Source organism: Marmota marmota, unplaced genomic scaffold (genome assembly GCF_001458135.2).
Source record: "Marmota marmota marmota unplaced genomic scaffold, marMar, whole genome shotgun sequence".
Classification (NCBI taxonomy): Eukaryota; Metazoa; Chordata; class Mammalia; order Rodentia; family Sciuridae; genus Marmota; species Marmota marmota.
The window spans coordinates 42,573,190-42,600,749 of record NW_025999853.1 but is presented as its reverse complement, the minus strand read 5'-3'; the positions used below and the strand labels follow the sequence as shown (position 1 = coordinate 42,600,749).

At 38.5% G+C, this 27,560-nt stretch overlaps 1 protein-coding gene and 1 long non-coding RNA gene across 3 annotated transcripts in view; one reads left to right on the top strand and one right to left on the bottom strand.

Annotated features, from left to right (window-relative positions):
• CUNH12orf56 (chromosome unknown C12orf56 homolog) overlaps positions 1–27,560 on the bottom strand; it is an 80,964-nt gene that overhangs the window by 19,300 nt on the left and 34,104 nt on the right. For both annotated transcript variants that reach the window (XM_015483059.2, XM_048805818.1), the window contains exons 4-6: positions 19,243–19,651; positions 14,842–14,903; positions 5,071–5,215 (exon numbers count right to left, since the gene is read on the bottom strand). In XM_015483059.2, coding sequence (XP_015338545.2) covers positions 5,071–5,215; positions 14,842–14,903; positions 19,243–19,651 — 616 coding nt within the window. The remainder of the gene's footprint in view (positions 1–5,070; positions 5,216–14,841; positions 14,904–19,242; positions 19,652–27,560) is intronic.
• LOC125617608 overlaps positions 1–27,560 on the top strand; it is a 115,389-nt gene that overhangs the window by 55,299 nt on the left and 32,530 nt on the right. The gene's annotated exons all lie outside the window — the stretch shown is intronic.

Below are 27,560 nucleotides of genomic sequence, written 5' to 3'. Positions count from 1 at the left end.
ACTTGCCAAATACAAATTATACCTCAAAGCCATGCACCCAATGACCCACCTCCTCCAGCCACACCCTACCCACCTCCAGTTACAGTCAATTAAGTCAAGAGATTAATCCACTGATTGGGTTAAGGCTTTCACAATCAAATCATTTCCCTTCTGAACCCTCTCACATTGTCTCACGTGTGAGTTTTTGGGGGACACCTCACTTCCAAACCATAACATTCTGCCCCTGGCCCCCAAAAGCTCACACTCATCTCACAATGCAAAATACATTTTGTCCATTTTCATAAGTCCCCAATAAGTCTCAATAGTTCAAGATTGCCCAAAGTTCAAGTCCAAAGTCTCCTCTGAGACTCAGGGCAAGCTTGCATAGTGAGCGCCTGTAAAAATCAAAAGCAACTTACAAGTACCCAATATGTAAAGGCACAGAGTAAACACTTCCATTCACAGAAATAGGGGCATAGAAAGAAGGGCTAGGACCAAAGCAAGACTGAATCCAGCTGGACAAACAAGTCCTATAGCTCCATGTTAGGCATCTGGGGCACATGGCAAGGTAATGTTCTGTGCAGGTCTCCCCTGTAGACTTTTAGTTGGCTTGCCTCAACTTAACTTCTGCAGGTTTCCTCAGCAGATGTTCCATGGTACTGGCATTTCTTAATTTTGGGGTTTTCCACTGCAGTTTTAGCTTCCTTCTCACATCTCCATGCATTGTCCTCTCGGGTTGCCCACAGGGACTCTGACCCTGCTGCACTTTGCCTGGCCTCCCAGGCCTTCATTTGAAATCTTGGTGGAATCCTCCATGATCCCTTAGCGCTAGCATCCTGCATTCCTGCAGAAGCAACACCACATGGTTGACACCAAGGTCTAACACCAACTCAAGCAGTATTAAAGCCTCAAGGGACCCTGGCTCCTGCAGCCTCTGAGTGTCTGGGTGGCTGAGTCTGTTGAAAAAACTTCCTAGGCTCCCTTGTGCAAGAAAAGTGTCCCACTGGTCTATTCTCTAGAGAATTTTTTACTTTTATTTCCTTGAGTTTGAGATGGATATGAACTTGCCAGCTCCTGAGATGTCCTCAAGCCATCTTTCTCATTGTCTCTAGGCAAAGTCTTTAGCATTTCTTCAGTGGCAGTAATGTTTTTAACAACTGCAACTTTCTTAGCCCTGGTTTTACTTCCACCTTTCAAGTCCAAGTTTTTCAAATCTTTCTGCTCTGCTTTCTGCTTCTGATTATCACAATAGATTTGCCTAAAAGCCACCAAAAATGTCCATGCCACCATCTGAATGCTATGCTGACTAGAGATTTCTTCGAAACAGATTAAAGAGTCCATCACTTTTAAAATTAGTCTCACAGAAAATCTCAGGATATGGGCAAAAGACAGACAAATTCTCAGCCAGAATATAACACGAATGGCCTCTAGTCCAATTACCAATAGTGTTCTCCTTTTTTTTTTCTAAGCCCTCTTAAGCCCTTTCTTCACTGTCCATGGTCCTATTGGCATTCTAGTGTTCTGAGCTCCCACTGAAATCAGCCATTAATTTCTGCTTACAACAATCTAAAGCATTTACAGCTTGCACTGCTAAACATCTCAAAATTCCTCCCACCAATTCTAAAATGCTCCAGAAACTTATGAATCACATGGTCAGGTTAGTCTCAGCAAGGATCCCACTTCTCACTACCAATTTCTGTTTCAGTCAGCTTTTTTGCTGCTCTGACTAAAAGACCTGACCAGAACAATTGTACAGGATGAAAAGTTTGTTTAAGGGCTCACAATTTCAGAGTTCTCAATCAATAGACAGCAAGCTCCATTCCTAAGGGCTCGCGGTGAGGCGGAAGAGTGTGGTGGAGGGAAGCTGTTCACATTATGATCAGAAAGCAGAGAAAGCTTCATTCTTCTTTATGACTGAATAAAAACTTCAATGTGTATATATAACACTTTTTCTTTATTCACTCATTGATGTATACTTAGACTGTTTCCATAGTTTGGCTATTGTGGATTGTGCAATCCACATGGATTGCACAATCCATGTATGTATGCATCATTATAGTAATGATACTAATGACTTTAATTCTTTTGGATAAACACTAAGGAGTGGTATAGCTGGATCATATGGTGGTTCCATTCCTAGTCTTTTGAGGAACTTCCATACTGATTTCTACACTGGTTGTACTAATTTATAATCTCAACAATGTAAACATGAGGAACTGAATATCTTAACCACACTTGCATTTCTAATGCCCGCTTCTGCTACCATTAGAACTGCAATGAATGTCTATTGAATTATTAGAAAATACTATGAAAAATGCCATAGAACTGCACTGGCCAATATAGTAGCCACTGACCACAGTGGCTCTGTAAATGAATTAAGTTAAAATCAGAATTTCACTTCCTTTGTCTTTAGCCACACTGAAGTGCATTAATAGTCACATGTGGCTAATGTCTACCATACTGAGCACCACAGATTATGAGACATCAAAGAAAGTTCCATGGACAGAGCTGCTATAGAAGATAAAAAGGGAAGATTTTACTAAAGTTCTTCGCTGAGGATGACAGGAAAGGCAGAAAGATGACATTTGAGCTGAACCTTGAAGAATGGGTAGGAGTTTAACAATAGAAAATGGAAGATGTATCCTAGAAAAACTTTGGTTCATTCATTTAACATAATGTTCTTGAATTCCATCCATTTTCCTGAAAATGACATAATTTCATTTCAGGGTATTCAAGTCATACCACAGAGCTCAAGCTTTTAGAAGACAGACTTCAGAAAGAAGATGAAGTGGTTAGCAGACACTGTGTATTAGTGTATTAGGTCTGGCTTTATTCTCTGTCTGCATCTTTATTTTTGCTCCACAGCCATGGCCACCTACATCAGGCTTGGTTTAATATTGGAGATGTTTAAATGACTTCTTCCTATCTAACCCTCAGATGGCACTTTGGTTCTCCTATCTAAACATCCACTTTAAACCCAATCCCTGGGCTGGGGATATAGCTCAGTGTTTGTTAGAGTGCTTGTCTTGCAGGCCCTGGATTCAAGCCCAAGCACCACTAAATAAATAAATAAATTCAATCCCTGATTGTTTCCAGTTTGTCTAAGGGGTATCCTGACTGAAATCCTTTCCCATCCTTACCCAGCTATTAGCTTTACTCTTGACAATCTTTGTGTCCTTGATCCTGGATCCAGACCTCACATTCCATGAAAGACCTGTTCCCACACCTTAAATAAGCAGATCATCCTAGTACCAAATGCTTGTACATCTAGTGTAATTTCACCCATATGCTGGAATGCTCACATATTTAATTTTGCCCACTTCTATCTAAAGATCACTCCCACCCTTGGGAACTATACCTTCTCCATGAGCTGGATCAGATACCAGGACTTGCCCTGCCCAGATGATAGTCCCTTGCTGATAACACTGCCTTCCTAAAATAAAGGCCAGGCCTGTCCAAATTCAGAGTCTGTGACAGAGACCATTAGTGGAGAGTCTTAAATGCCAACGTGGCTGCACTTAATTTAGTAAGAAAAGTCACAAGAGGTTTTTCAACAAAGAAGCCCACATAATCAGGGTCATTGACTAAATTAATACCATGTGTGGGATGGAGTGGGGAGGTTTAGTTGGGTGACGATAATCCCAATTTCTTTAGCCTTTCCACATGAATTCCATTTCCATTTTCATAATCAATGTGGTTGGTCTTTTTGATGTTCATCCCTTTATTCTCCACAATTCTCCTCAAATCCTAGAGTCAAAACATGGATGTTGCATTCCTTACAATATCTGTCCAGTATGGACCATTTTAGAACCATGCAGTACCACATCATTCTTACCTGAATCTCAATGTTTTCAGACATTTGGCATATTACTCTCTATGCTGATTCTGTTCTCTAATTAGAGTGATAGACCATCCTGATTTGCATGAGACTGTCCTAGCCTTCCCATGTCCCAGGAACTTCCTCAGGCCCACATTAACTGGAACAGCTGGTCACCCTAGTCTAGGCAAACCAACATGGTTGGTCATCCTACATTTGTATTATCTAGAATTAAGAAGTGGCCAGGACTGTCTATAATGGTGGAGGGGTTATATATTTCACAACTGCTCAATAAGATGGTAGCAGCTATGTATGAGGCCACTAGCCAGAATTAGGATGCAACATATATCCACCAACATGAGTTTGGCCTTAGGCAGGGCTTACCACTTCACCTTGGCCTCATTACCACCACATCATTAATCATCTGAGCTTCTTCAAACCTTTCCCCTGAAACTGAAAATGAAGCATTTATAACTTAACCAAGTGAGAACTAGGCTGCCTTGTTTTCTCAGGAGTCACATTTTTAAAAATAACTATCCCACACTCAAAAGTAATTCTTTTTTTTTTTTTAAGTTGTCAATGGACCTTTATTTTATTTATTTATATGTGGTGCTGAGAACTGAACCCAGTACCTCACACAGGCTAGGTAAAGTGCTCTACCACTGAGCCACAACCCTCAAAAGTAATTATTTAAAATTACATTTTCATTATAGAGGAATCTGTACAGTAAAACTTCTTGAAATATACTTTCCCATATTACAACTCATATTTAAAAACTTTCCCTCTAAAACCTCTTTTTTGGGGAGTGTGGGGTGCAGGTACTAGGGATTGAACCCAGGGGAATTTAACTACTGAGCCACATCCCCAGCCCTTTTTATTTTTTTTATCTTGAGACAGGGTCTCACTAAGTTGCTTAAAGCCTTGCTAAGTTGCTTAGGCTGGCTTTGAAATTGTGATTCTCCTGCCTCAACCTCCTGAGCCACTGGGATTACAGGCATGGGCCACCACACACAGTTCTAATACCTTTCTTTGGGTCTACCAACCCAACCCATGTGAGCCACTTTGTGCTATGGCCACCCTCTCTCTCCAACCCCTATCTCCCCACCCCATTTAAACATTACTGACTACCTAACAAACTTTCAAGTATTAAGACATGATTGTATTAAATTTAAACAACAATTTGAAACATAGCATTAGCATACAACTTCATATTTTAATTTATGCTTGAATAACCAGGTCAAACAAGTTTTATAGATTAAAAATAAAACACCTACTTTCCAAAAAAGTCTTTTCAGAATGAAATTTTTCTGGGCTGCCACCTTAAGTTCCGTAATTAAACAAAGTATCTTCCTCAAGGTATTGTCTTTAAGAAAAAGTTCAGATTTAAGTTGACTGAAGTGCTTAATTTTCTCCTCAGATCTACAAGAAAAATTTCCATGTAAAATATAAGAAAAAAAGCAGTTTAAGAATATCAGTGATTATTAACAGGTTGTAAAACTTTGTTACTAATGAAATTTTAGTGTGGTTTTGTACCCCCCTACCCTTATTATTCATCAGTCATGAAGCTTACTACCCCCAGACTAAAATGTTTCTTGCTCTCAAACTTACTTTTTACTCATACCCTTTACTAGATTGAACCTATACCATACTCTTGCTGTCCCTGGTAAATGTCCATCTCTCTTTCATAAGCTAGCCTTATTATTTACCAAAATCCACAAACCACATTTAATATTATTTCCTTAATGTTTTTTCTTTTAATCAATTCACATTGGCTTAAAGAAGTTTATTCATAAAGAAAACACTGTATTGATCCGGGAGCCTAAATGTACACCTAAGGAACTTCCGGATACAGGGGCTTAAACATGGATGTGCGTCTGAGGAATTTCTGAGGGCCTAAACATGGATGCCTGAGGCATGCCTGATCCTAGGGCCTAAACATGGACTCCTGAGGCACTTCTGGATCCCAGAGCCTAAATATGGATGTCTGAGGAACCTGGAGGCTTAAACATGGATATGTGCCTGAGGAACTTCCGGATGCTTTGGCCTAAACATGGAGGACTGAGGAACTTCCGGATCCTAGAGCCTAATCATGGACGTGCACCTGAGGAACTTACGGACCCAGGAGCCTAAACATGGATGTGCACCGACGAACTTCCGGATCCTGGGGCTTAAACATGAACATGTGCCTGAGAAACTTCTGGATCCGGGGACCTAAACATGGATGCCTGAAGCACTTCCGGATCCAGGGGCTTAAACATGGACACATGCCTGAGGAACTTCCAGATGCTACGGCCTAAACATGGACGCCTGAGGCACTTCCGGATCTGAGGGCCCAAAGATGGACATGTACCTGAGGAACTTCCAGATCCGGGGACCTAAATATGGATGCCTGAGGAACTTCCAAATCCTAGAGTCTCAACATGGACGTGCACCAAAGGGACTTCCGGATCCTAGAGCCTAAACATGGACGTGCAACTGAGGAACTTCCAGATCCGGAGGCCTAAACATGGAGGACTGAGGAACTTCCGGATCCGAGAGCCCAAAGATGGACGTGCACCTGAGGAACTTCCAGATCCTGGGGCCTAAACATGGATGCCTGAGGAACTTCCGGATCCGGGGCCTAAACACAGACATGCACCCGAGGAACCTCTGGATCCGTGGACCTAAATATGGACGCCTGAGGAACTTCTGGATGCTACCGCCTAAACATGGATGTGCCCCCGAGGAACTTCTGGATCCGGGGGCCTAAATATGGACGTGCACCCATGGAACTTCCGGATCCTGGGGCTTAATGGACGTGCGCCTGAGGTCCAGGGGCCTAAACATGGATGCCTGAGGAACTTCCGGATCCGAGGGCCTAAACATGGACGTGTTCCTGGAATTTCTGGATCCTTGTGCCTATAAAGGGCAGGGTGTGATTCTCAGAAGAGATGTGGCCCATGAAGGGGAGCCTAGTATGGGGCCTGTTGTGGGGCAGACTGAGCTGTCACACCCTGAACTTGAATGTGACGGTGGCCTCACTTCCCGGTCTTCCCCTGGGTGTCACTTCCTCCCCTTTCAGGCAGTGCTGGGGAGGAAGTGAGAACAGGCACAGGGGCCAGGCCCTGAGGAGGGACACCGTCTTTCTCCTCGCTTAGCCAGGCGCCCGGCCTGGCTGGGGACAGGGATGTCTTGTGACACTGGCTGCCTCCTGCATCCCTGTCCCAGAACCTCAGGGACCACAGGCAGGGACAGTCGTTGATTCTCTCCTGGTCTCTGACCCTCAGCCCCGGGGTCTGCGCAGGGAGAGCTCTGTCTCCCAGAGGGTCAGGGGGCCCCTGTGACATGCTGCACCTTACCCACGGTTATCCTGGGTGAGCACAGATTAGGACACCAGACGCTACTGAGAGTGACATCTCCTAGATGGGCAGCTGGGGACTTTGCCTCTGTCCCCAGGCCTCGTACACTGGATGATCCCCCCCAGAGACAGAAAATAACCCCACACTACCCAAGACTTATTTTTAAGCTTTGGATTCTGAATTTTCCTGCAGCCACCTTCTTTGTGAAGCCAGTTTTTCAACAGAGACAATATTCCAGGGGGAAAAAAAAAAAAACATGGAGTCAATCAAACCAAGCTGACACATCTGGTCCTCCAAGAGACATCTGGGTTGGAGGGAGAACAGCCATTCTCAACTGGCGAAATAGTGAAGTTCCCTGGTCCTTATTTTGTGTAAGCAAAATAAATAATCTGATGTTAAAAAAAAAAGAAAAAGAAAAAGAAAACTTTGTATTGCTACTTGACAGAGAAAACCAGTATAACTTGGCATAAATATCAGGTAACTGTGAAAACAGCATGAAAGCTACACAGATTCTTTTTATTGTTTTTATTAGTGCACTATTAATGTTTGTTTTTTAATTGGTGCATTAAAATTATACATAAGTTCCTCCCCTCCCTCCTCCTCCTTTCCCTTGATCCCTTTCCTCTGTTCCACTATTCTCTCCCTTCTATTTTCATGAGATCCCCCTTTTTCTATTTCTTATTTCTCTCTAGCTTCCACATATAATAGAAAACCTTCAACCCTTGACTTCCTGAGTCTGGCTTACTTTATTTAACATGATGTTCTTCACTTCCATCCATTTACCAGCAAATGACATAATTTCATTCTTTTTTATTTCTGAATAAAACTCGTGTGTGTGTGTGTGTGTATGTGACATTTTCTTTATTCATTCATCTGTTGACACCAAGCCTGGTTGCATAACTTGGCTATTTTTGTGAATTGTGCTGCTATAAACACTGGAATACAGGCACCACTATAGTATGCCAATTTCAGTTCTTTTTGATGAAACCAAGGAGCAGAATAGCTTGGTTAAAAATATGGTGGTTCCATTCCTAGTCTTTTCAAGGGATCTCCATACTGCTTTTCATAATAATTATACTAATTACATTCTCACCAACAATGTATAAATGTTCCTCTTTCTCCACATTCCCAGCACTTATTATTTATGTTCTTGATGATTCCCCATTTTAACTAGGGTGAGATGAACTCTCATTGTAGTTTTGATTTGTATTTCCTTGATGCTAAGGATGTTGAATTTTTTCATATATTTATTGACCACATTTCTTTTGAGAAATGTCTGTTTAGTTCATTTTCCCATTTATTGATTGAATTATTGTGTGTGTGTATGTGTGTAATTTGTTGTTGTTGTTGTTTTGTTGTGGTGCTGGGGATTGAACCCAAGGCCTCATGCACACTAGGTAAGGGTTTTACCACTGAGCTATATGCCCAGCCTGTTCTTTGAGTTCTTTATGTATTCTCAGTATTAACCCCTGTAAAAGGAGTAGCTGGCAAAGTTTTTCTCCCATTCTGTAGCCTGTCTTTTCATGCTCTTGCTTCCTTGGCTGTGCAGAAGTCTTTTAATTTGATGTCATCCCACTTATGGTTTTGGAGTTTTATTTCTTGAACTTTAGGGGTCTTATTATGGAAATCAATGCCTACAGTTATTTTGGAGTGTTGATCCTAGGTTTTCTTTTATCATTTGCCAAGTTTCTGATCTAATTCCTACCTCTTTGATGCACTTTGAGTTGACTTTTGTGCAGGGTGATAGATACAGATATAATTTCATTCTTCTACATATGAATATCCAGTTTTCCCAGCACCGTTTCCCAGCACGTTAAAAAGGCTATCTTTTATCCAACCTGTTTTTGGCACCTTTGTCAAGGATCAGATAGATACACGACTGTATCTGTGTGATTTTTTTCTCTGTCTTCTACTCTGTTCCATTGATCTTCATGTTTGTTTTTATGCCCAAACCATGTTATTTTGTTCCTAGAAAAGCTACACAAATCCAAAGTAGATGCTCCATATTCTGAGCTTCAGGTCTACACTCACTTTGCAGAAAAGACAGATGAGCATATGTTGGAGAGCTGTCCCTACCAGTACTAAGTCAAGAGCTGCTCTCTGAGGAGAGCAGACTAGCTGGAGAAGAGAATCATTTTTCCCACTATGAAATTCAAAGTTGTTTCAGGCCATGTCAGAGTGCTACCTGAAATCAGCTCCCATCACTGATCCACCTGATCCCACACATCAGAAAAAGCTGCCTTAACTGAAAAGGTCAACACTTCTGTTTAGATCTTTCCCTAGTCCCTCTAACAAATGCAACCCCTCTGCCATCACAGGTTTTTTCACATTTCTAGTATCACAATAATCCCATTTTGCCCCACTGTAGTTATTTATGTATGTGATCCTGGCCCCTTGGCTGATTTTTAGCAACCTGAAAAACAAATGTTATCAGATTAAATATTGTTTCCATCTCACACCGTGCTCAACAATCACAACTTGCATGTAACTGGGACTGACTGGCAGGCTCCAGCCTGGGCACTTTTCATAGACCAGCTCGTTCACTGAGCTAGCTCCCACTGAGTAGACTGAGCTGGAAATTACTCGGCATTTTATAGAAAGCTAGAGAAAATAGGCTAACCTCTCCACCCTTAAAAAACTAGGGATTTAGATCACCAGCATGCAAAGTAACAGCAGGAAGGACACTCCATGTTCTGTGTGGTTGATGGAATTTTAGAATCTCTGACCTGAAGTAAAAACTATCTTACCCCCTCCTTCAGAAATCTATGATACCAGCCATCTATTCCCATGCTACTACATGCCACTACTTTTCCCTTTATTTGTAAAAGCATTTAAGATGTTCTATTCGATCAATGAGCATTTCCTATTGACTCCAAAATTAAGACTTTCTTTAAAAAAGCACTGTATTTTTCTAGTGGGAACACTAAAGATAAAATAATCATTACAAATTCAGCAATAATAATCCTAGAGGCAAGGGAACATGATAATTATAAGCATGAGAGCTGAGGTCAGAATCCTGGACCTGCCCCTGGTAAGCTAGGTAATTATCACCGGGGCAAGTTATAACACACTCCCTGTGCCTCAGTTGCCTCTTCTATATGATGCAGATGATGACAGTACCCACTGTGCTGATACTTCAGTTAATGCATGTCCTTCACACATGACAAGTGTTTAAAAAGTGGATTCTAAATAAAGAAGGTATGTTTGAGATCCTGCTTCCCTCTACATCCACTTCTAATTATTACCACATTTCATTAAGAAAAAAGAAAATCATAAAATCCCTCTACTCTCTGAGAACTCCTGAAACAACAGAAATGTAGCTTTCAAAAAACAAATGAGCTTAGAAAAGCACAAACTCAGATAAAATACAGCATCAGTAGAATTACTTTGAAATTAATTTTATACTTTTTCCCATTCAAAGTCAGCAGTCTGCTAAGACTCATAATAGAAATAAAAATTTTAAAAAATATATATTTTTAGCTGTAAATGGACACAATACCTTTACTTTGTTTATTTAGTTTTTTATGTGGTACTGGGGATTGAACCCTCACACATGCTAAGCAAGCACTCTACCACTGAGCTACAACCCCAGCCCAAAATAAACTTTTTAATCCTTTGCAAACCTATGATCATAGATTGTAATGCCAAACTAATTTTTTAAAACACCAAAACATTTTTCAGAGGAAAAAGCACACTAATCTCTTCACACTAAAAATTAATTCATGTATAAATTGAGGTCTCATATATATCATAAATTCAAGTCCGATTAGGAATTCTATATCTCTACAGATAAATAACCAAAATTACAATTTGTATGGACAAAGAATATTTGCTTTTATACATATTATAAATTTCATTTGACTAATTTAAATAATAAAATGTACCAGAAGACACCATTATTCAATTTAGGAGTAAGAGGAAAATATATATTAATATCAACAGGTACTCTATATTTTCATCCGTTATAAAACATAATTCACAAGACAATATTGCAAGAAAGATCCTTGTAATGATAAGCTCTATTTTCCTGCATTATTTTAATTTTTCCAGACATTTAATATAAGCAATACCTCACACTTGTTAAAAAAAAAAAAACTTTAGAGCTGGAAAAGACTTTTCAAAAGATTATCTCAGAAGTGTTTTGCATTTTGCATTATATTTACAATGTCCAAGTTACAGAATTGTCCAGTCTATGACACACAGCTCCAATTAAACTAAAGATGTCATGCAGGTAGACACTATTTCTTGTGATTATTGTGTCCCTCATAGTATGTTTTAAGTCACTGCATTTTAAATACTTCAGGAATTAAATCTGTAAGAAACATGATTTTCTTGATATGTTTTTGTATCCGATTCGCCAGAATTTTATTGAGGATTTTTGCATCTAGGTTCATTAGAGATATTGGTCTGTAGTTTTCTTTCTTTGAAGTGTCTTTGTCCGGTTTAGGTATCAGGGTGATGTTGGCCTCATAGAATGAATTTGGAAGTTCTCCCTCNAGAAGATTAACATTAAACAGGGGGGAGGTGGGGAGGGGGGAGGGTGGAGGATGGGAAAGGCAGCGGAGCACAACAGACACTAGGATGGCAATTTGTAAATCAATGGATGTGAAACTGATGTGATTCTGCTATCTGTGTATGGGGTGAGGGTGGGAGTTCATAACCCACTTGAATCAAAGTGTGGAAAATGATATGTCAAGAAATTTGTAATGTTTTGAACAACCCACAATAAAAAAAAATAAAAAAAGAAACATGATTTTCCTCAGTCAGAACAGAAACAATGGTAGAACTCTCCCTCTTGCCTTCAAGGATAAATGCCACATTTAGAAAGTTAGTGTGTAATAGAATTAGCCTGAAACTCTCTTTAAATAAAGCACTAAAATGAAAACTCAAAGTCCATTGAGGTAGTGCATGCCTGTAATCCTAGCAGCTTGGGAGGCTGAGGCAGGAAGATTGCAAGTTCAAAGCCAGCCTTAGCAATTTACTGAAATCCTAAGCAATTTAACAAGACCCTGTCTCAAAATATGAAATTTTTTTTAAAAAGGGCTGGGGATGTGGCTCAGTAGTTAAGCACCCCTGGGTTCAATCCCTGTTACCAATAAATAAATAAAATTAAAATTCATACTTTTTTACAATAAACATATGAAAACAGAAATTTTAGGCCATCTGTACAGTTTTTTATTTTTTAAGAAATCCCAAACTTTATGTCCTTTAACTTTTACATACATTGAAATGAATCTCAAAAAGGAACATTTTCTTACAAAATTATTACTATCACACTCAACAAAATTACAGAAAATTCTTTGATATTATCTAATACCCAGTCAATTTTATAATTCTTCTGTTGTCTTAAAAATGTCTTTTTATATTTGGTCTGTTAAAGTCAAGATCTTTATAAGAGACTTCTTGTATTTATTCATTATGTTTCTTAAGTCTTTTAAACTTTTTTTCAGTATGGGAATTTTCAAACATACATCAAAAAAATGGAGAAAATTATATAAGAAACTCCCACAATACTCATTATCTACCTTCAACAATTTTCAACAAGTCAAACAAGTTAGCCAATTTTGTTTTATCTATTCCCTTACATACACACTTTTTAATAACTGAGTAAAATAAATGCAACATAAATTTACCAGCATTCTCATCCTTTAGGTATAAATTCAGTGGTGGTGATGTGCATTCACAGTTATGCAAAGTGTAAATCCTTACCACTTTCAATTTCCAAAACTTTTTTCCATCCCATACAGAAAGTTTGTCCTGACTGCATTCCTAATTGGCCTCTAGCTCCTGGTAACTTTTTCTATTTTCTGTCTCTATGAATTTGCCTGTTCTAAGTACCTCATATAACTGGACTAATACAATATTTGTCCTTTTGTTACTGATATATTTCACTTAAAATAATGTCTTCAAGTTTCAGCCACATCAAGCATGTGTCAAAATTCCTTTTTACTTTTGGCACACCCACACTTTTAAGTCAGATTCAAGTTTAACTGACTTAACAAAAATACTTCATAGATGGTGCTGTATGCTTCATATCATATCAAATAATGAGGTGCACCAAGTCTGGGAGTCCCACTGAAAGAATGCTCAGACTAATAGATGGGTTTAGTCATGTACAACATGATCTCTGTATTTGGGAACTTCTTTTCACCCTTCTAATGATTTCATCCACTGAGGGTTTTTGCATGAATCTATTATTTCATTAGAGATTGTGAAAATGGTAATTTTCTAATTCTGTTAAAGCTTCCACATTCATTACTGGAATTCTGTAAGAGGGAATTTGCCCTTATCAAATAGGGTTACTTGATTATTGCAAACTGATTACATTTCATACAGGATAATTCTTTCTGTTTCTTTGCTGATTTTACAGTGTAAGGGTTTAGTGCCTCATGTTTGATGTGTTTTATTTTTTTGGTGGAGGAATAGAGAGAGAGCCCTTTTTGTAGATACATCATCACATATTTCTGAATTTTTACATATTCATTATGTTTCAATCACTCCATTCCTTATGTTTTCAGAGGTTGTCCCTTCTTTAGCTAACTAAAAGGACATGGGTTCCTCCATCCTTTTAGTCCAGGCACTTTTCTCTTTGCTTTCTAGTATTAGCTGTTTCAGACTCATTTTTTGTTTCCTGTCCCAGACCCAGAAGCAGCCATTCCTCTAAAGAACTTTGGTTCCTTTTTGGTGAGGAATGAACATGCATCTTTTAAAATTAATTTACTCTTAACTCATTTACTTGATCATCAACCTCTCAAAACTTACCCATATCAAAATATCAAAACTGTCAACATCATCAATTCACTGAGTGCTTATTATATGCAAAGTACTATTTTAAGTAAGAATACTTAGACTAATAAGATTTATTCCTTGCTTTTTAGGAGCTCACAATCTAATGAAAGAAATGGTCATATCACAAGTAAATACAATAAGAGACAAACCTGTGATAAGAATGTAATAGAACTTTGAAGTCTGAATAAAATCCAGACTCCTTGGCTTTGCATATAGGGTCTTTCATGATCTGGTCTCATTTATTCACTCATTTTATAAAGGCTTATTGCAGCCTACTATGGGCCAGTGACCAAGGTATAGTTCCTTCCCTTAAGGAGCATGCTGTAATATATGGTAGTAAATAACCAAATAAGCAATCATAACACAGACTGGTAAAGATTTTTGGAGAAAAGAAGAGATAAACTAAGACTTGATGTATTGAAGTTATTCACAAAGGGGAAGAAGAGATGAGAGTAGGATTCCAGAAGAGGGACTGTCATGTTAAGCCCCCAGAGAAGAGAAAAGAGTTTTCTGAGAACTGTGAGAAGTTCATTTGGACCAGGAACTTAGTGCAAAAAAGTGGGGTACACAACAGCTGAGGATGGAAAAATAAAGAGACATTATAAACATCTTTGTAATCTTGAATTTAGAGTTTCACCTAAGGGCAATGGGGAGCCCTTCAAAGACTTTGTGGAATGAATTAGTTACATGAACAGTTTTGTGCTTCAGAAGATCTCTCAGTTGTAATGGAGAAAGAGCTAGAAAGGGGCAAGAGGGAAAACAAAGAGGCCAGCCAGGAAAGTACTGTTGAAGCCCACAACAGTGATAATCGAAGTAGAGGTACAAATATGATAGTTACCCACATGTTCAATATAGTTAGGAGAGCTGAGGAAGACAGAAAAAAATCCCCATGCAGTTCTATCATATATCACTCCTTACCTGTATGGCTTTTGACTTTTAAGCTCACTAGCATACAGGGGATCTTGTAAAAGAGTAGCTTTCTAAAAGAGAAAAAAAGCAGAAATTGTTAGAATTTTTGTTTACTGAAAAACAATTACCCCTACCGTTAGTCAATATCATGGATCTACTCCTTAATCCCTTCTATTATTTGTTTATATCATTCATTCCAGTATTTTATAACACCACAGGGAATTTTTTCATTATCTAATTTTTTAAAAAGTTTTAAATCTTACATTTTTTCAATATAAAATAAGTTATCGAATTCAAACAGAACATAAACACATAAAGATGAAAGTTCTGTTTCTTCTTACCCCTTCCATTCTATTCAAAGTAACTATACTTGGTTTGACTTGTTCTTTCAGATGTATTGAATACTATAAATGCTATAAATGTTAAATACTATAAATGTTATAATATATGTATCTATACATATATCTATACATATATTGTAATATATGCATTTATAGTATTCATGTATTATGACATGTTTTAATAAGACAGATTTAATCCTAGCTCAATTATATCACATGTATTAATCTGAGAACTAATTTTTAAATCACTTAATATATAATGGACAATTTTTCATGTCTGTATATATAATTTTTAATGATTACCTAGTATTCCATAGCATAGATACACAATATTTCTCTTAACTGTTCCCTTTCCCTTATTGAAATGGCTAACACTTTTATATTTTATTAACTATTCCCCTATTGTAAAATTAATGGAGTTGATTTTTCCTTAAAGCTTTAGTGTTAACATTTCCTATTTATTCTCAGTCCTCAAAACAAACATATAGTGTTTAGCAAGTTCTCTAAGTAATCTTTTCTCTGTATGAGGCTTTAGAGACAGGTCAGAAGGAATTCTGAGCCAAGTCCAGGCGTGGTGGCACACAACTGTAATCCCAGAGGCTTGAGAGGTAGGATTGGGCGTTCAAAGTTAGCCTCAGCAACTTAGTGAGGCCCTAAATAACTTAGTGAGATCCTGTCTTTAAAAGGTTAAAAAAAGGGGGGAAGGGCAGGGGGTGATGTGGCTCGTGGTAAAATGCCCCCCAATCCTCCAACTAAAAAAAGCGAAATTCTGAAATGTTGCTGATTTGCAATTCCAAACATGCTTACCTATGTCTTAATAGCAGAGCAGGGTGGTGAATGGTGGTCTAGTTTTTATTACTGCTTTCATTATTATTCTGTTTTAAAAAGAAACTAAAGCCAGACTTGGGCAAATTGCCTACAATTACAGCTACTCAGGGGAACAGAGGCAGGCAAATCTCAAGTTTGCAGGAGGATCTCAAGTTCAAGGCCAGGATGGGCAACTTAGTAAGACCCTGTCTCAAAATAAAAAATAAAAAGGTCTGGGGATGGGCTGGGGTTGTGGCTCAGTGGTAGAGTGCTTGCTTAGCATGTATGAAGCACTGGGTTTGATTCTCAGCACTGCATATAAATAAATGAATAAAATAAAGGCCCATCAACATCTAAAAAAATATTTTTTAAAAAAGGTCTGGGGATGTAACTCAGTGGTAAAGTGCCCCTTGGTTCAATTCCTAGTATCCAAAACAAAATCTTTCCCTTTACTCCATTCTAAATGTTGATGTTTGCCTTAAATCTAGAATTTAATATGGAGTATGGCTTCATCATTTAGCCTTCTAGCAGCTATCTTCACAACATATAAAGGTCAAAGAATTACCATATTTCATCTTTACAGAATTAGAGATGCTAAACGACCCAGAAGTAATTATTATTGGTAAAAGTTACAAATAAAATGGACTATTGATGGAGACCTAACTCTTTGGACACCCTTAAAACCAAGATGAGTAATGCTAATTTCTAATTGGATGACTTAGACTAATTCTGTGAAAGAGTATATAGTTAAAATGTCTACCTACTTCAATATGATAGATCATTCAGGATCTCAAGGCACAAAAGATCAGTTACCTCAGAAAAGCCTGGCTGGTTTAAATGATCTTTCCCAAAATTTCCTAAAACTTATGAAAACATCACCACGACTAACCAAAGGTGACCAATCTGAGGAGAGAATTCAACAGGGTCACAGAAAAGTCACAACTTTTATATTGTTTCTATTGAATTATTATCTTAATGTTACTAGGATAAATATTAGCCCAATTCATAATTTATATGCAAAATATTTGCTTATTCATTTTTCATCTTTCAAGGGATAGGATATTATTTTTAATGATACTATATACCAACTCATAAAAATAATACTCCTCCAACCAAATTGAGTTTGTTGGTCATTTTCAAAGAAAAAAAAATCCAATTATCTGAGTTCAAATCTCAGCTCCACACTAGCTATGTGACATTGCACATACTTAATTTATTTGTGCCTCAATTTCCTCACCTATTAACTTGGGAATAACATCCTACCTCATAGGGTTATTGTGTAGACTAAACAGGTTAATATCTGTTTTTAAACAAACATATAGAAGGCCATTGTTTCACACAGGGCTCCTGCACAAGACCCAACAGATCTTGGAATCACTACTGCCAAATGCTGTATACTCAAATTGAAACTTTAAGGTACAGACAGATCCTAAAACATAGTCTGTCTGAAAACAGAATGATTCTAGTTTACCTGTCAATGTAACAAGAAAATTCCCTCTATTTTAACCTTACAAAAAAATGAATCTGAAGTAACCTGATATTAATCATTTTTCCCTTGTTGTTCTGTTTCCTCTTTCCCATCTTACAGAACCCACTGTTCTGCTATTGCCCAGAGGAAACTCTCATAATATTTTGTAAAATGGAGGCTTCCCCCAATTCATTAATTGCTAATAAAAATCCATGGGATCCATAACCAAACTTGTAACTCTGCCTTTGACTCAATAAATCACCAGAACAGAGCCTACTAGATAACAATACATGTTAGTAATTGTTACTGCATTTATTATTGGAAAGGTTATACATAGCTTTATAGGTATGAATTAGTCATACTTGCCCCACCTGTGCCTCTGCTACAGAGTTAAAAAGTAGTATTGAAACCAGAAGTTAGTCAATTCAGGGAAGCATGAACAGTTGTTTTAAAATATTTATTCAGATTTTTTTTAAAAGTCAATTAAGTTTTGGTTTTTCTATTAGAATACAGAGTTCTTTTAATAGGCCAGGGTTTTCCTCTATTTGTGACTTGGTTACATTTTTAATTTGGACAAAGCTGTTTAAAAATTTAGAGGAGAATTTTAAATATTTGTAGTCTTCTGAATCTTGCTATGAGGGAAAAAAACTAGAGTTATCTTGCAGTTTTTCACAATTTTTAGTCTCTTATAAAACCTTTGCTTCATAGTTTTTTTCTGAATAAAACAGCTTTTTATATTTATTAATATTGTAAAGGAAGATCAATAATAAATGTTATCACTGAAGATAACTTAAAGGTATCACATTTTTTAAATAAGTTACTTGTTTTCTTAAACTAATCCAGATGTTTAAAAAAGAGCCCTGGGCTGGGATTGTGGCTCAGCGGTAGAGCGCTCGCCTATCGATTCTCAGCACCACATAAAAATAAAGGCATTGTGTTGTGTCCATCTACAAAAAAAAAAAAAAAAAAGATTCTCTCTCTCTCTCTCTCTTAAAAAAAATTAAAAATAAAAATAAATAAAAATAAAAGAGCCCTAAGTGGGAGTTCTGGTTCTTCTCCTAAAGTTACTTTATAATCTTGAGTAAATCACTTAAAAGTTTTGTGCTTCATTTTCCTGGTTTGTAAAACAAGACTTAGACTAATGATTTCTAGATAAAATTATTTGATTCTATAACAATGATACCTATTTTCAAGAATGCAGAAAATAAATACAGAAACACAGTGACAGTGTTAAATTTTACCTGGGTCACCCCAAATAACTGCAAAAGGCTACCTGGTGAGACTCACTGATGACTGTCTCACTTACCTACGTCTACAAAATCCCAGGTTCTCCATTTTTGTCTTTCCTCATCAATGAGCATTTCTCCCTCTGCAACAGCCTGAATAAAATGATCCCCTTCATTGTCCAGTGCAGTTTTTGAGATGGTGGGAGCTGAACCCAGGGAAGCCCTACCACTGAGCTACCTTTAAGTTGCTCAGGTTGGCCTTGAATTTGCAATCTCCTGCCTCAGCGTCTCAAGTCACTGGGATTACAGATGTGCAACACCACACCTGGCTTGTCCAGTGTATCTGTCTTTCAAAATATTATTAAAGTCTAGGGTAAATTTCCAAAATAGGGCGGTAGAGCCAGGAAGGCATGTTTATGGAAAGAGAGGGGGAGTGGGGAGAGAGAGAGAGAGAGAGAGAAAGGAAGAAAGGAAGGGGAAGGGGAGAGAAGGGAAGGGAAGGGAGGGAAAAGGATAGGAAAGGAGGGAGGGAGGTTAGAGGTCAAAGTCATCTTATGAGGACACTTACTATGATGTAATTGTTCCATGAACTTTTTAAGTGCAGAAATATTGATGAGGTTGTGGAAATAACATACAAATGAAGTTCCAACTCCTTCTTCTCTAGGTTTGAATTGCTCTGTAAAGGGGAACCTAGAAGGGAATTTTCTGAATGAAACTCATTTGTGTTCCTATGGCACTTGAAAAGGAATTCACTTGAAGAGTCTTTGTGATCCGGAAGTCTCTGGGGTTCTTTTGGGTTCCTTGTACAAGATGTCAAGCCAACAGCCTTGCCAGTAGCTGGTGTGAACTGACAGTTCCCCCTGGGGGGCACAGGTAAGGGTCGAAAGGCACCTTGGCCATGAAGGAACAGCTTCTTGGGGTCTGAAGGTGAACACAGAGTTGAGTCCTTGGATGGTGTGCTGCTCTCTTGGGGGTACCTGTGGGTAGAATTTAGTGTTAAATATAACAGTTAGAATTAATTAACACTTAGGATATAAATATAACATTTAGAATAATTAACACTAAGGAACAAAAAGAACCTGATGAGCAATTGCAACTAAGATTGGGAAAGCAAGTATTTTCGCATAAATGGAATGCTTGGTAAGAGGAGGAAGTGATTTGACCTGACTTGCTATTACCCGCTGACTACAAGAAAGACAGCACGGCAATCCTTGAGCAGACTTTCCTATTTACGGAAACTGCACTCCACCCAATGTCATATCAAGAAGCACTTTTTATATTGAAAGCATTGTGCCTGCCCTTTGTGGAGCCCCAATAATTTCACTGAAAGGACCTTTTCATTCTGGTTTTTAACCTTATTGTCATTTTGTTGTCCATTCTGAACATCCTATAAGAAAAAAACTACTCAAATAGAGATACAAAGAATTTTTAATGCCGATTTCTTTAATTCGCATACTCCTCTGATTTTCCCAGGATCACCCCAGTAGGATCCGCCCTTCTTTCGGCATCAGTGTCGGATCCCATCCCTTCAGGTTCTTCATTCTCTCCACCACGACCTTCTCCTATCATGTAACACAAAGAAGCTGGATAATACAGAAAGTGGCATTCCAACCCTGGCTCTGCCACCCAGTGGTTCTTTAACAAAGGTTAAAGTTTAAGGGAGGCCATGGTTTTGGACTAGCCTCCTACACTAGGCGCCAGCGGGTCAGATACCAGAATGGAGTCACTTGTGCTGAGTGTCACATACTCAAACTCAACCTGATTCAGCATGAAGAGGAAGTCCCCTCTACTTTGACCCTCTTTGTTCTCTGTTTCTACTTTCTTAGTCCTTTTCTGCCTATAAAGCCAACCTCCTCCTCCGCTCAGCTCAGCAGAATACTCATTCTACTTTCTAGAATGAGGTGCTGACTGACTATAGAATCACAAATAGATTTGTGATTAGATCTTTAAACTGAAATTTTGGTAATTGTCTTTGACCTCATAATTGACTTAAGCCTCAATTTCCTAATTTTAAAATAGGAAAAATAGCACCAATCCCCTAGGGCTTCTGTGAGGATTTAATAAGAAAATACACTTAATGTGTTTGTAACACTAGAGACAACAAGTGCTAGCTGTTAATAATACCCTATATTGTCTTTAGTTGATGGATTGTCTTTTTATATTAAAGTATCTACATCTCCCATAAGATTGGAACCTCATGAAAGGGGAAAGCCACTTTCTTTTTATTAGTTTTTAATTCATTCATTAGTTCTAAAATTCATTGTCTGTATAGTGTTCTTGACTGAGCTCATTTCCAATCTGAGCTCTCTTCCCCACTGATACTGCATGTGCACACACATGTCCATATGCACATGTACACACACACACACACACACACACATACACACACAGAGAGTAGTCATTCCAGGTCTCCCATCCATCCCCCTATAACCACTCCTTGCCAAACTTAAGAATATGTATATGGCACTATGGCCGGGCACACTGGCACACGCTTGTAATCCCAGCAGCTTGGGAGGCTAAGGCAGGAGGATCACGAATTCAAAAACCTTGGCAAAAGCGAGGCACTAAGCAACTCAGTGAGATCCTGTCTCTAAATAAAATACAAAATAGGGCTGGGATATAGCTCAGTGGTTGAATGCCCCTAAGTTCAATCCCTGGTACTGCCCTCCCAAAAAAGGTATATGGCACTATGGAAATAACCTAGGTGCTCTTCAACAGTTGAATGGATTATAAAAGACATGTGATATAATACACACACACACACACACACACACACATATATATATATATATATATATTATACATATATATAAGATATATATAATGGAATATTACTCAGCCTTAAAGAAGAATGAAATTATAGCATTTGCTGATAACTGGATGGAGCTGGAGAATATCACACTAAGTGAAGTAAGCCAACCCAAAAAAACCAAAGGGCGATTGTTTTATCTGATATGTGGATGCTAATTCACAATAACGGGGTAGGGCTAAGGAAAATTAGAGTTACTTTAGATCAAGTAAAGGGGAGTGAAGCAAGGGGAGAGGGTATGGGAGTAGAAAGGATAGTAGAATGAATCAGACATTACCCACCTATGTACATATATAACCATATGACTGGTGGGATTCTACATTATGTACAATCAGAAGAATGAGAAATTATGCTCCATTTATATATGATGTATCAAAGTGCATTCTACTGTCATGTATAACAAATTAGTACAAATTTTTAAAGATTTTTTAAAAAAATAATATGTATGGCATTGTATTCCCAGAATAGGGTCTGGAAGGAAGAGTTGGGTGCTCATACTCTTCTTGCCCTGCAGAGTGGGACATGGCATAACCAGATTTTAATTACACAATGGACAAATTACTGTACATGATATACACAAACCCTAAATGCTGTTCAATAAGTGTCTTGCATGACCCTATTTTCTTCATAGGATTCTAATATTAGATAACAGTATTACTTAAGTGTCTAAGAATATAAGATGCTCACACTATAATTTTTTTTTTTTTTTTTTTTTTGGCACTAGGGATTGAAGTCAGGGGCACTTGGCCACTGAGCCACATCCCCAGCCCTATTTTGTATTTTATTTAGAGACAGGGTCTCACTGAGTTACCTAGCGCCTCACCATTGCTGAGGCTGTATTCAAACTTGCAATTCTCCTGCCTCAGCCTCCCAAAGCTGCTAGGATTACAGGCATGTGCCACTGTGCCAGGCCACATTATGATTTTTGAATAAATGAATGTTAGAGATTGAGAGCTCATGACCCTCCTCCCACCACCAAATTAATATGCTGAAAATTAACCTTCATTGTGATAATATTTGCAGGTGGGGTCTTTGGGAAGTAATTGTGAAAGTAAATCCCTCACAAACGGGATTAATGCCTTTATAAGAGAGACTCCAGAGACCTCTTTAAGCTCCTTTCCATCATGTGATGGCACCCTTGTCTCTGACATCTAGCTTCTGCAACTGTGAAAAATGAATTTCTGATGTTTATAAGCCACTCCATCTATGGCACTTGTTATAGCAGCCCAAACTGACTAAGATAACAACTATATTTAGCTTAGAAAAGAATGAACTATATATATTTCATATCTCTTTATAGTAATACATTTTCTTCCTTCCTCCTCCTTCCCTCCTCCTCTCTCTCTACTTCTCCCTCCCTCCCTCTCTCTCTCTCTCTCTCTCTCTCTCTCTCTCTCTCTTTCTTTCGCAGTGAGGGGATTGTACTTAGGGCCTTGAGCCTTCTAGGCAAGCAGTCTACCAGAGAGCTATACTCCCAGTCCTAGTGATATACTTCTTGGTTTTAACTTGGTAAAATTTATAAACTGCTTAATTAACTCTTGTGATCTACAAAGTAAGAATTACCTTAAAAATAAGAGGATTTGAAAAATGCTGCAGTATATCTGAATGCTCTGAATATTTATTTATTTTTTAAGAGTAGGATTTATCCAAGTGAGAAGAAATGACACAAAGCTCCCATAAGGTGAGAGGAGACCTGAGAGGGGTTGTCCTAAATCTTATTTTCAACAAATATTTAGATAACTTTTTAATGTACCAAATATAACTAATCTGATGCATTTTATAATTTCACGTAAAGTCACACTTAAGTCAGTTTTAAAAATTGAATGCTATCACTTACTAATCTATATTTTGAGATGTTTCAGCTTTATTTCTGATTAATTTAGTCTCACTTAAATTTGGCTATTATTCCTAATCATTTTGAAGTTTCCCTATATCAAATACATGAGAATGTTTGGTAATCACTTAAATTATATAAAGGAGATTACTATTTAAAATAATCTTAGTTAAATCCCATTTGTGAATTCAATAAACCTGTAATACAAAATAAAACAATTCCTTCTAGAATCAAATCTTAAAATTCAGGCAGCAACCATTTTTAAATTAATAATAATATATATATGGCAGTTATGAAGTTATCCGAGTCAACTTCTCTTAGGTAATACCAGAGATACTGTAAATACTCAATGCTCTGTGCACAGCATTGAGCTCCAAAGTGGTGTTTAAAATAACTGCTGTGAACATGATCCCAAGTAAGCAAACACTATCTAACTGCTTGGAGAAATACTTGGCAATGGTTTCACCAAAAAGCCTGGTTCCCTCACTAAATGATTATTGATCCCTCATACAGTGTACACAGCACACTGACTACCCTGATATCATGGAAATGTGATATAAAGAAAAGAAAGAAAATCCCCATTCTTGTCCAGGGTATTTGCAATTACTAGGAATAATTCGAAAAAAAAAAAAAAGAACTTATGGTTATCAAAAAAGAAAGGGAGATGAAGTATCAATCTTTTTTCTTGTTCATGTTATTGTTCCCACTGTTATTTATTTCATTGATTTTTGCCCTATGTTATTTTTTCATGCTTTTTAAAGTTTGCTCAGCTAACACAGAATTTGTTTACGGTGAAGCCTTGGGAAAGAGGAAAGTAGCTGAGTTAGAAAAACTTTTGGCCTTCAGAACAGCACTTTGCCATCTGTTAGTGGAGGAAACAGCTGATAATTGTACTACTTGCGAAGTCTGATATCTTAGGGTCAGCCTGACTGGCTGTGCTGTAATGTGCTCTGGCAGAAAGCCAGACAACAGGAATCAAGGCCACCTGACTTGGTGTTGGAGGAGGAGATCAGATGTGCTAATCAATGTTCACTCAAGGGTTCTCTGTGGTGTGTGGTGTACACCACACACTAAGTACAGGGATCAGCTTGCCATGTATTTCCACTAGTCACCATTGAACACTGTGTAATGCCTACTGCACTGACTTAGGTACAAGGGACATAATAAGAAAAAAGAGGGTTTTTTTCATTTTTGTTTTTGGAATGTTCAAGTTACTCTGCCTCTGGAGCTAAGACCTAAGTGTACAGGAGACAGGATGCTTTGTTTGTCTAGGAAAGACAAAACACTTATACCCAAAGTAAACACTGAAAGAATCATCTATAAGAAACTTATAGCTGGGCACGGTGGAGCACGCCCAAAATCCCAGCAGCTTGGAGGCTGTGGCAGGAGGATTAAAAGTTCAAAACCAGCCTCAGCAAACCAAGGCATTAAGCAACTCAGTGAGACCCTGTCTCTAAATAAAATACAAAATAGGGCTGGGGATGTGGCTCAATGGTTGAGTGCCCCTGAGTTCAATCCCCAGTACAGAAAGAAAGAAAGAAAGAAAGAAAGAACTTATATTGCTGTTTCTATGTCACATGAAATCATTTGTCACATGGCCTATCTTTCCGAATTTAGAGAGTATATCTGGGATTTTCGGCCTTAAAATGTAAACTATGTGATGTATATAAAATTCACACAATTTCAGCTAATACACAATAATAATTTCAGCTAGCTATCACACAGAACTTGCCCACATGGCCATCTCCACTAACAAGGATGTCTAGGAAGGCAAATGCTTTAAACTGAGCACATTACCATCCCAACCAAACTGAGATTCAGTTAATAAAGAATTGGAAAATTTGTTTATTCTTTTCTCCCTGCCCCCTAGCTTTAGGGAATTCTTAAGAAAAACAAGATACACCTCTCCTAAAAAAAACAATTTTGATGAAAAACCTGCTTGTGTTTTCTTTTGTAAAATCCATATGAATACATGGAGCTAACCACTGATGGAGAGCTACCCTGAAGAGAGACCTAAATATTAATCTATCATCAGAGATCACAAGTCTGTTTTCTATCCCTTAGGTGTTTAGAGGCCTGCTGTTTATTATTACCTTGAAAAGTAATCATATTAATGTAGGTCTCATGTCCCAGGATAACAGCATCCTCCCTATGACCTGCAGCTTCTCATAATTAAGTCTAAAGCTTTACACCTCAGAGGTGTTTCAAAGCTCTGCACATGGTAGCATCCTTTAGTCCTCTAATTAGGATTTTCTATCTCAACCTGCCCTTTGCTTAGACTTCTGATTCAGATGTTTAATTGTGGAGGTGACAGTGCTAGGAACCTAAAGGCTAGTAGACCCAGCTCCTTCCCCACCTGCTTTACTTGGCAACTACTCCTCCACTCCACACATGGGGTACACAGAAGCTGCCATGTTTTTAAAGACCCTGTTATCTTGTCTGTGATGGATATTTTTAAACAGTGAATCATTTATTCAATCTGGATAGTCAGAAACCTCTTCCAGCATTTTAAATTTTTGAGACATGAAAATATGTGAGTTGGCCTATGTCTAATAGTGGGAGCTGCAGAGAACTTAAAACAGGTGGTTATTTACTTGTCTGACGCATGGAGGACAAGAGATTCAGTGAGAGAAAATGAAGCTGATAACACAAACATTAGAGGAGGAGACAGAGAGCTCTGTGCATTCAGCACCTAGTTCCAGCTGTGCCTAATGCAGCTTCATTCTTACCATTCCTACATTACCATGGTTTGGTTTCTAAACTTTGCTAATTTTGTTCACCATTGTTCATCTAAAATTGAACATAAAGCCCAATAATTAGAATATGTCAGATTAGATAGATAAATAGGCCTCCATGTATATCTATTTCCCTATTTATCTGTCATCCACCTATTGAATGAGTGTTGAATCACAGAAGTTGCCCCAGTAATTCCAATAAATTCCTCTTTTAAAAAAAATTTTATTTATTCTACTTTGTTTTACATGACAGCAAAATGCATTTCAATTCATCATACACAACTGGAGTGCAATATTTCAATTCTCTGGTTGTACATGGTGTAGAGACGCACCATTCATGCAGTCATACATGTAGCTAGGGTAATAATGCAAATTCCTCTTTTAACCCAAGCTAGGTTTCTGACAATTTTAACAGAGTTCTAACCTCCATGATAACCTAAAACAACTACTGTAACCATTCATTAGAAAAAGTTTATTTTTCTAAAGTGGAGGAAAACAATGAGACTCAGTATCAGTGTTCTAGAAAATTTGGGAACCATATGTCAAAATATGCAGTGAAAACTATAGAGTCCAGAAGCACATGGATGGCTGTCACTGGAACTGCCTCTCCCTTAACCCTCCCAGTCATGAAGGCCATGCTCAGAATTTCACGTAGTGCCCTGCTACTAGACAGAGCCCTCTTCCAGAAGCTCAGAAATCACAATAACCTTGAGGATAACAGTAAAAATACATCAACATGTACTTCAAAACATGATTCATTATTACATGGATTTAGACCAGATCAAATTCCTACAAGTCCATATAAGGTAAGCCAGGCTAGATTGTAAAGAACATGATCAGGAGAGGAAGATGGCGGCGAGGGGAGTGCATTGCCCTCATGTGCTGCTTCACTGTGTGGGAGTATGACAAGTCAGGACGGCTAAAGGCTATCTTGTTAGGAATTTCCAGCAATAGTGGGGTGCTCCGGAACCTGGAGGAAGGATTTCCATCGCACGAGGATCGGCTACGGGGACTCAAACGCGAGAGGTTTGTCGCACTGAGGGTAACACTGCTTATTCAGCAAATCGCCCCGCGGCTAGAGTCTGCAGCGCGCGCTGGGAAACGAGGAGATAGCGACGCAGGGATACAGCGCTGCAGTTTCTGCCAGCCGTGCAAGCACCGTACTCAGGGCTGAATTCTGGGTTTGAGATGGGGGAAGGAAGCGGTCCATCTCGGTTTTCCACACCGGTCAGACCACAGAGGAGGCCAGTAGCCACCATGTTGGAAAGCTGACGTCACCATCCCTGTTTTCGACTGACCGCAGCTCATTCAGCCATAGAACAGGTAATTTCAGGCTGCCATTCGCCTGCGGCTTGCAGACAGATTGCTAGGGTTCAGTGCCTGGGGGCTTCTTAGAACCTGATCTTATCGGAGCGAACACCGAGCGCGGGGCGGCGGAGTTCCGGCTCCCGGAACCGCCCTGGCCCAGGGCTGGGGAGCCTGCGGAGGCTGCTTCTTGGACCCTGATC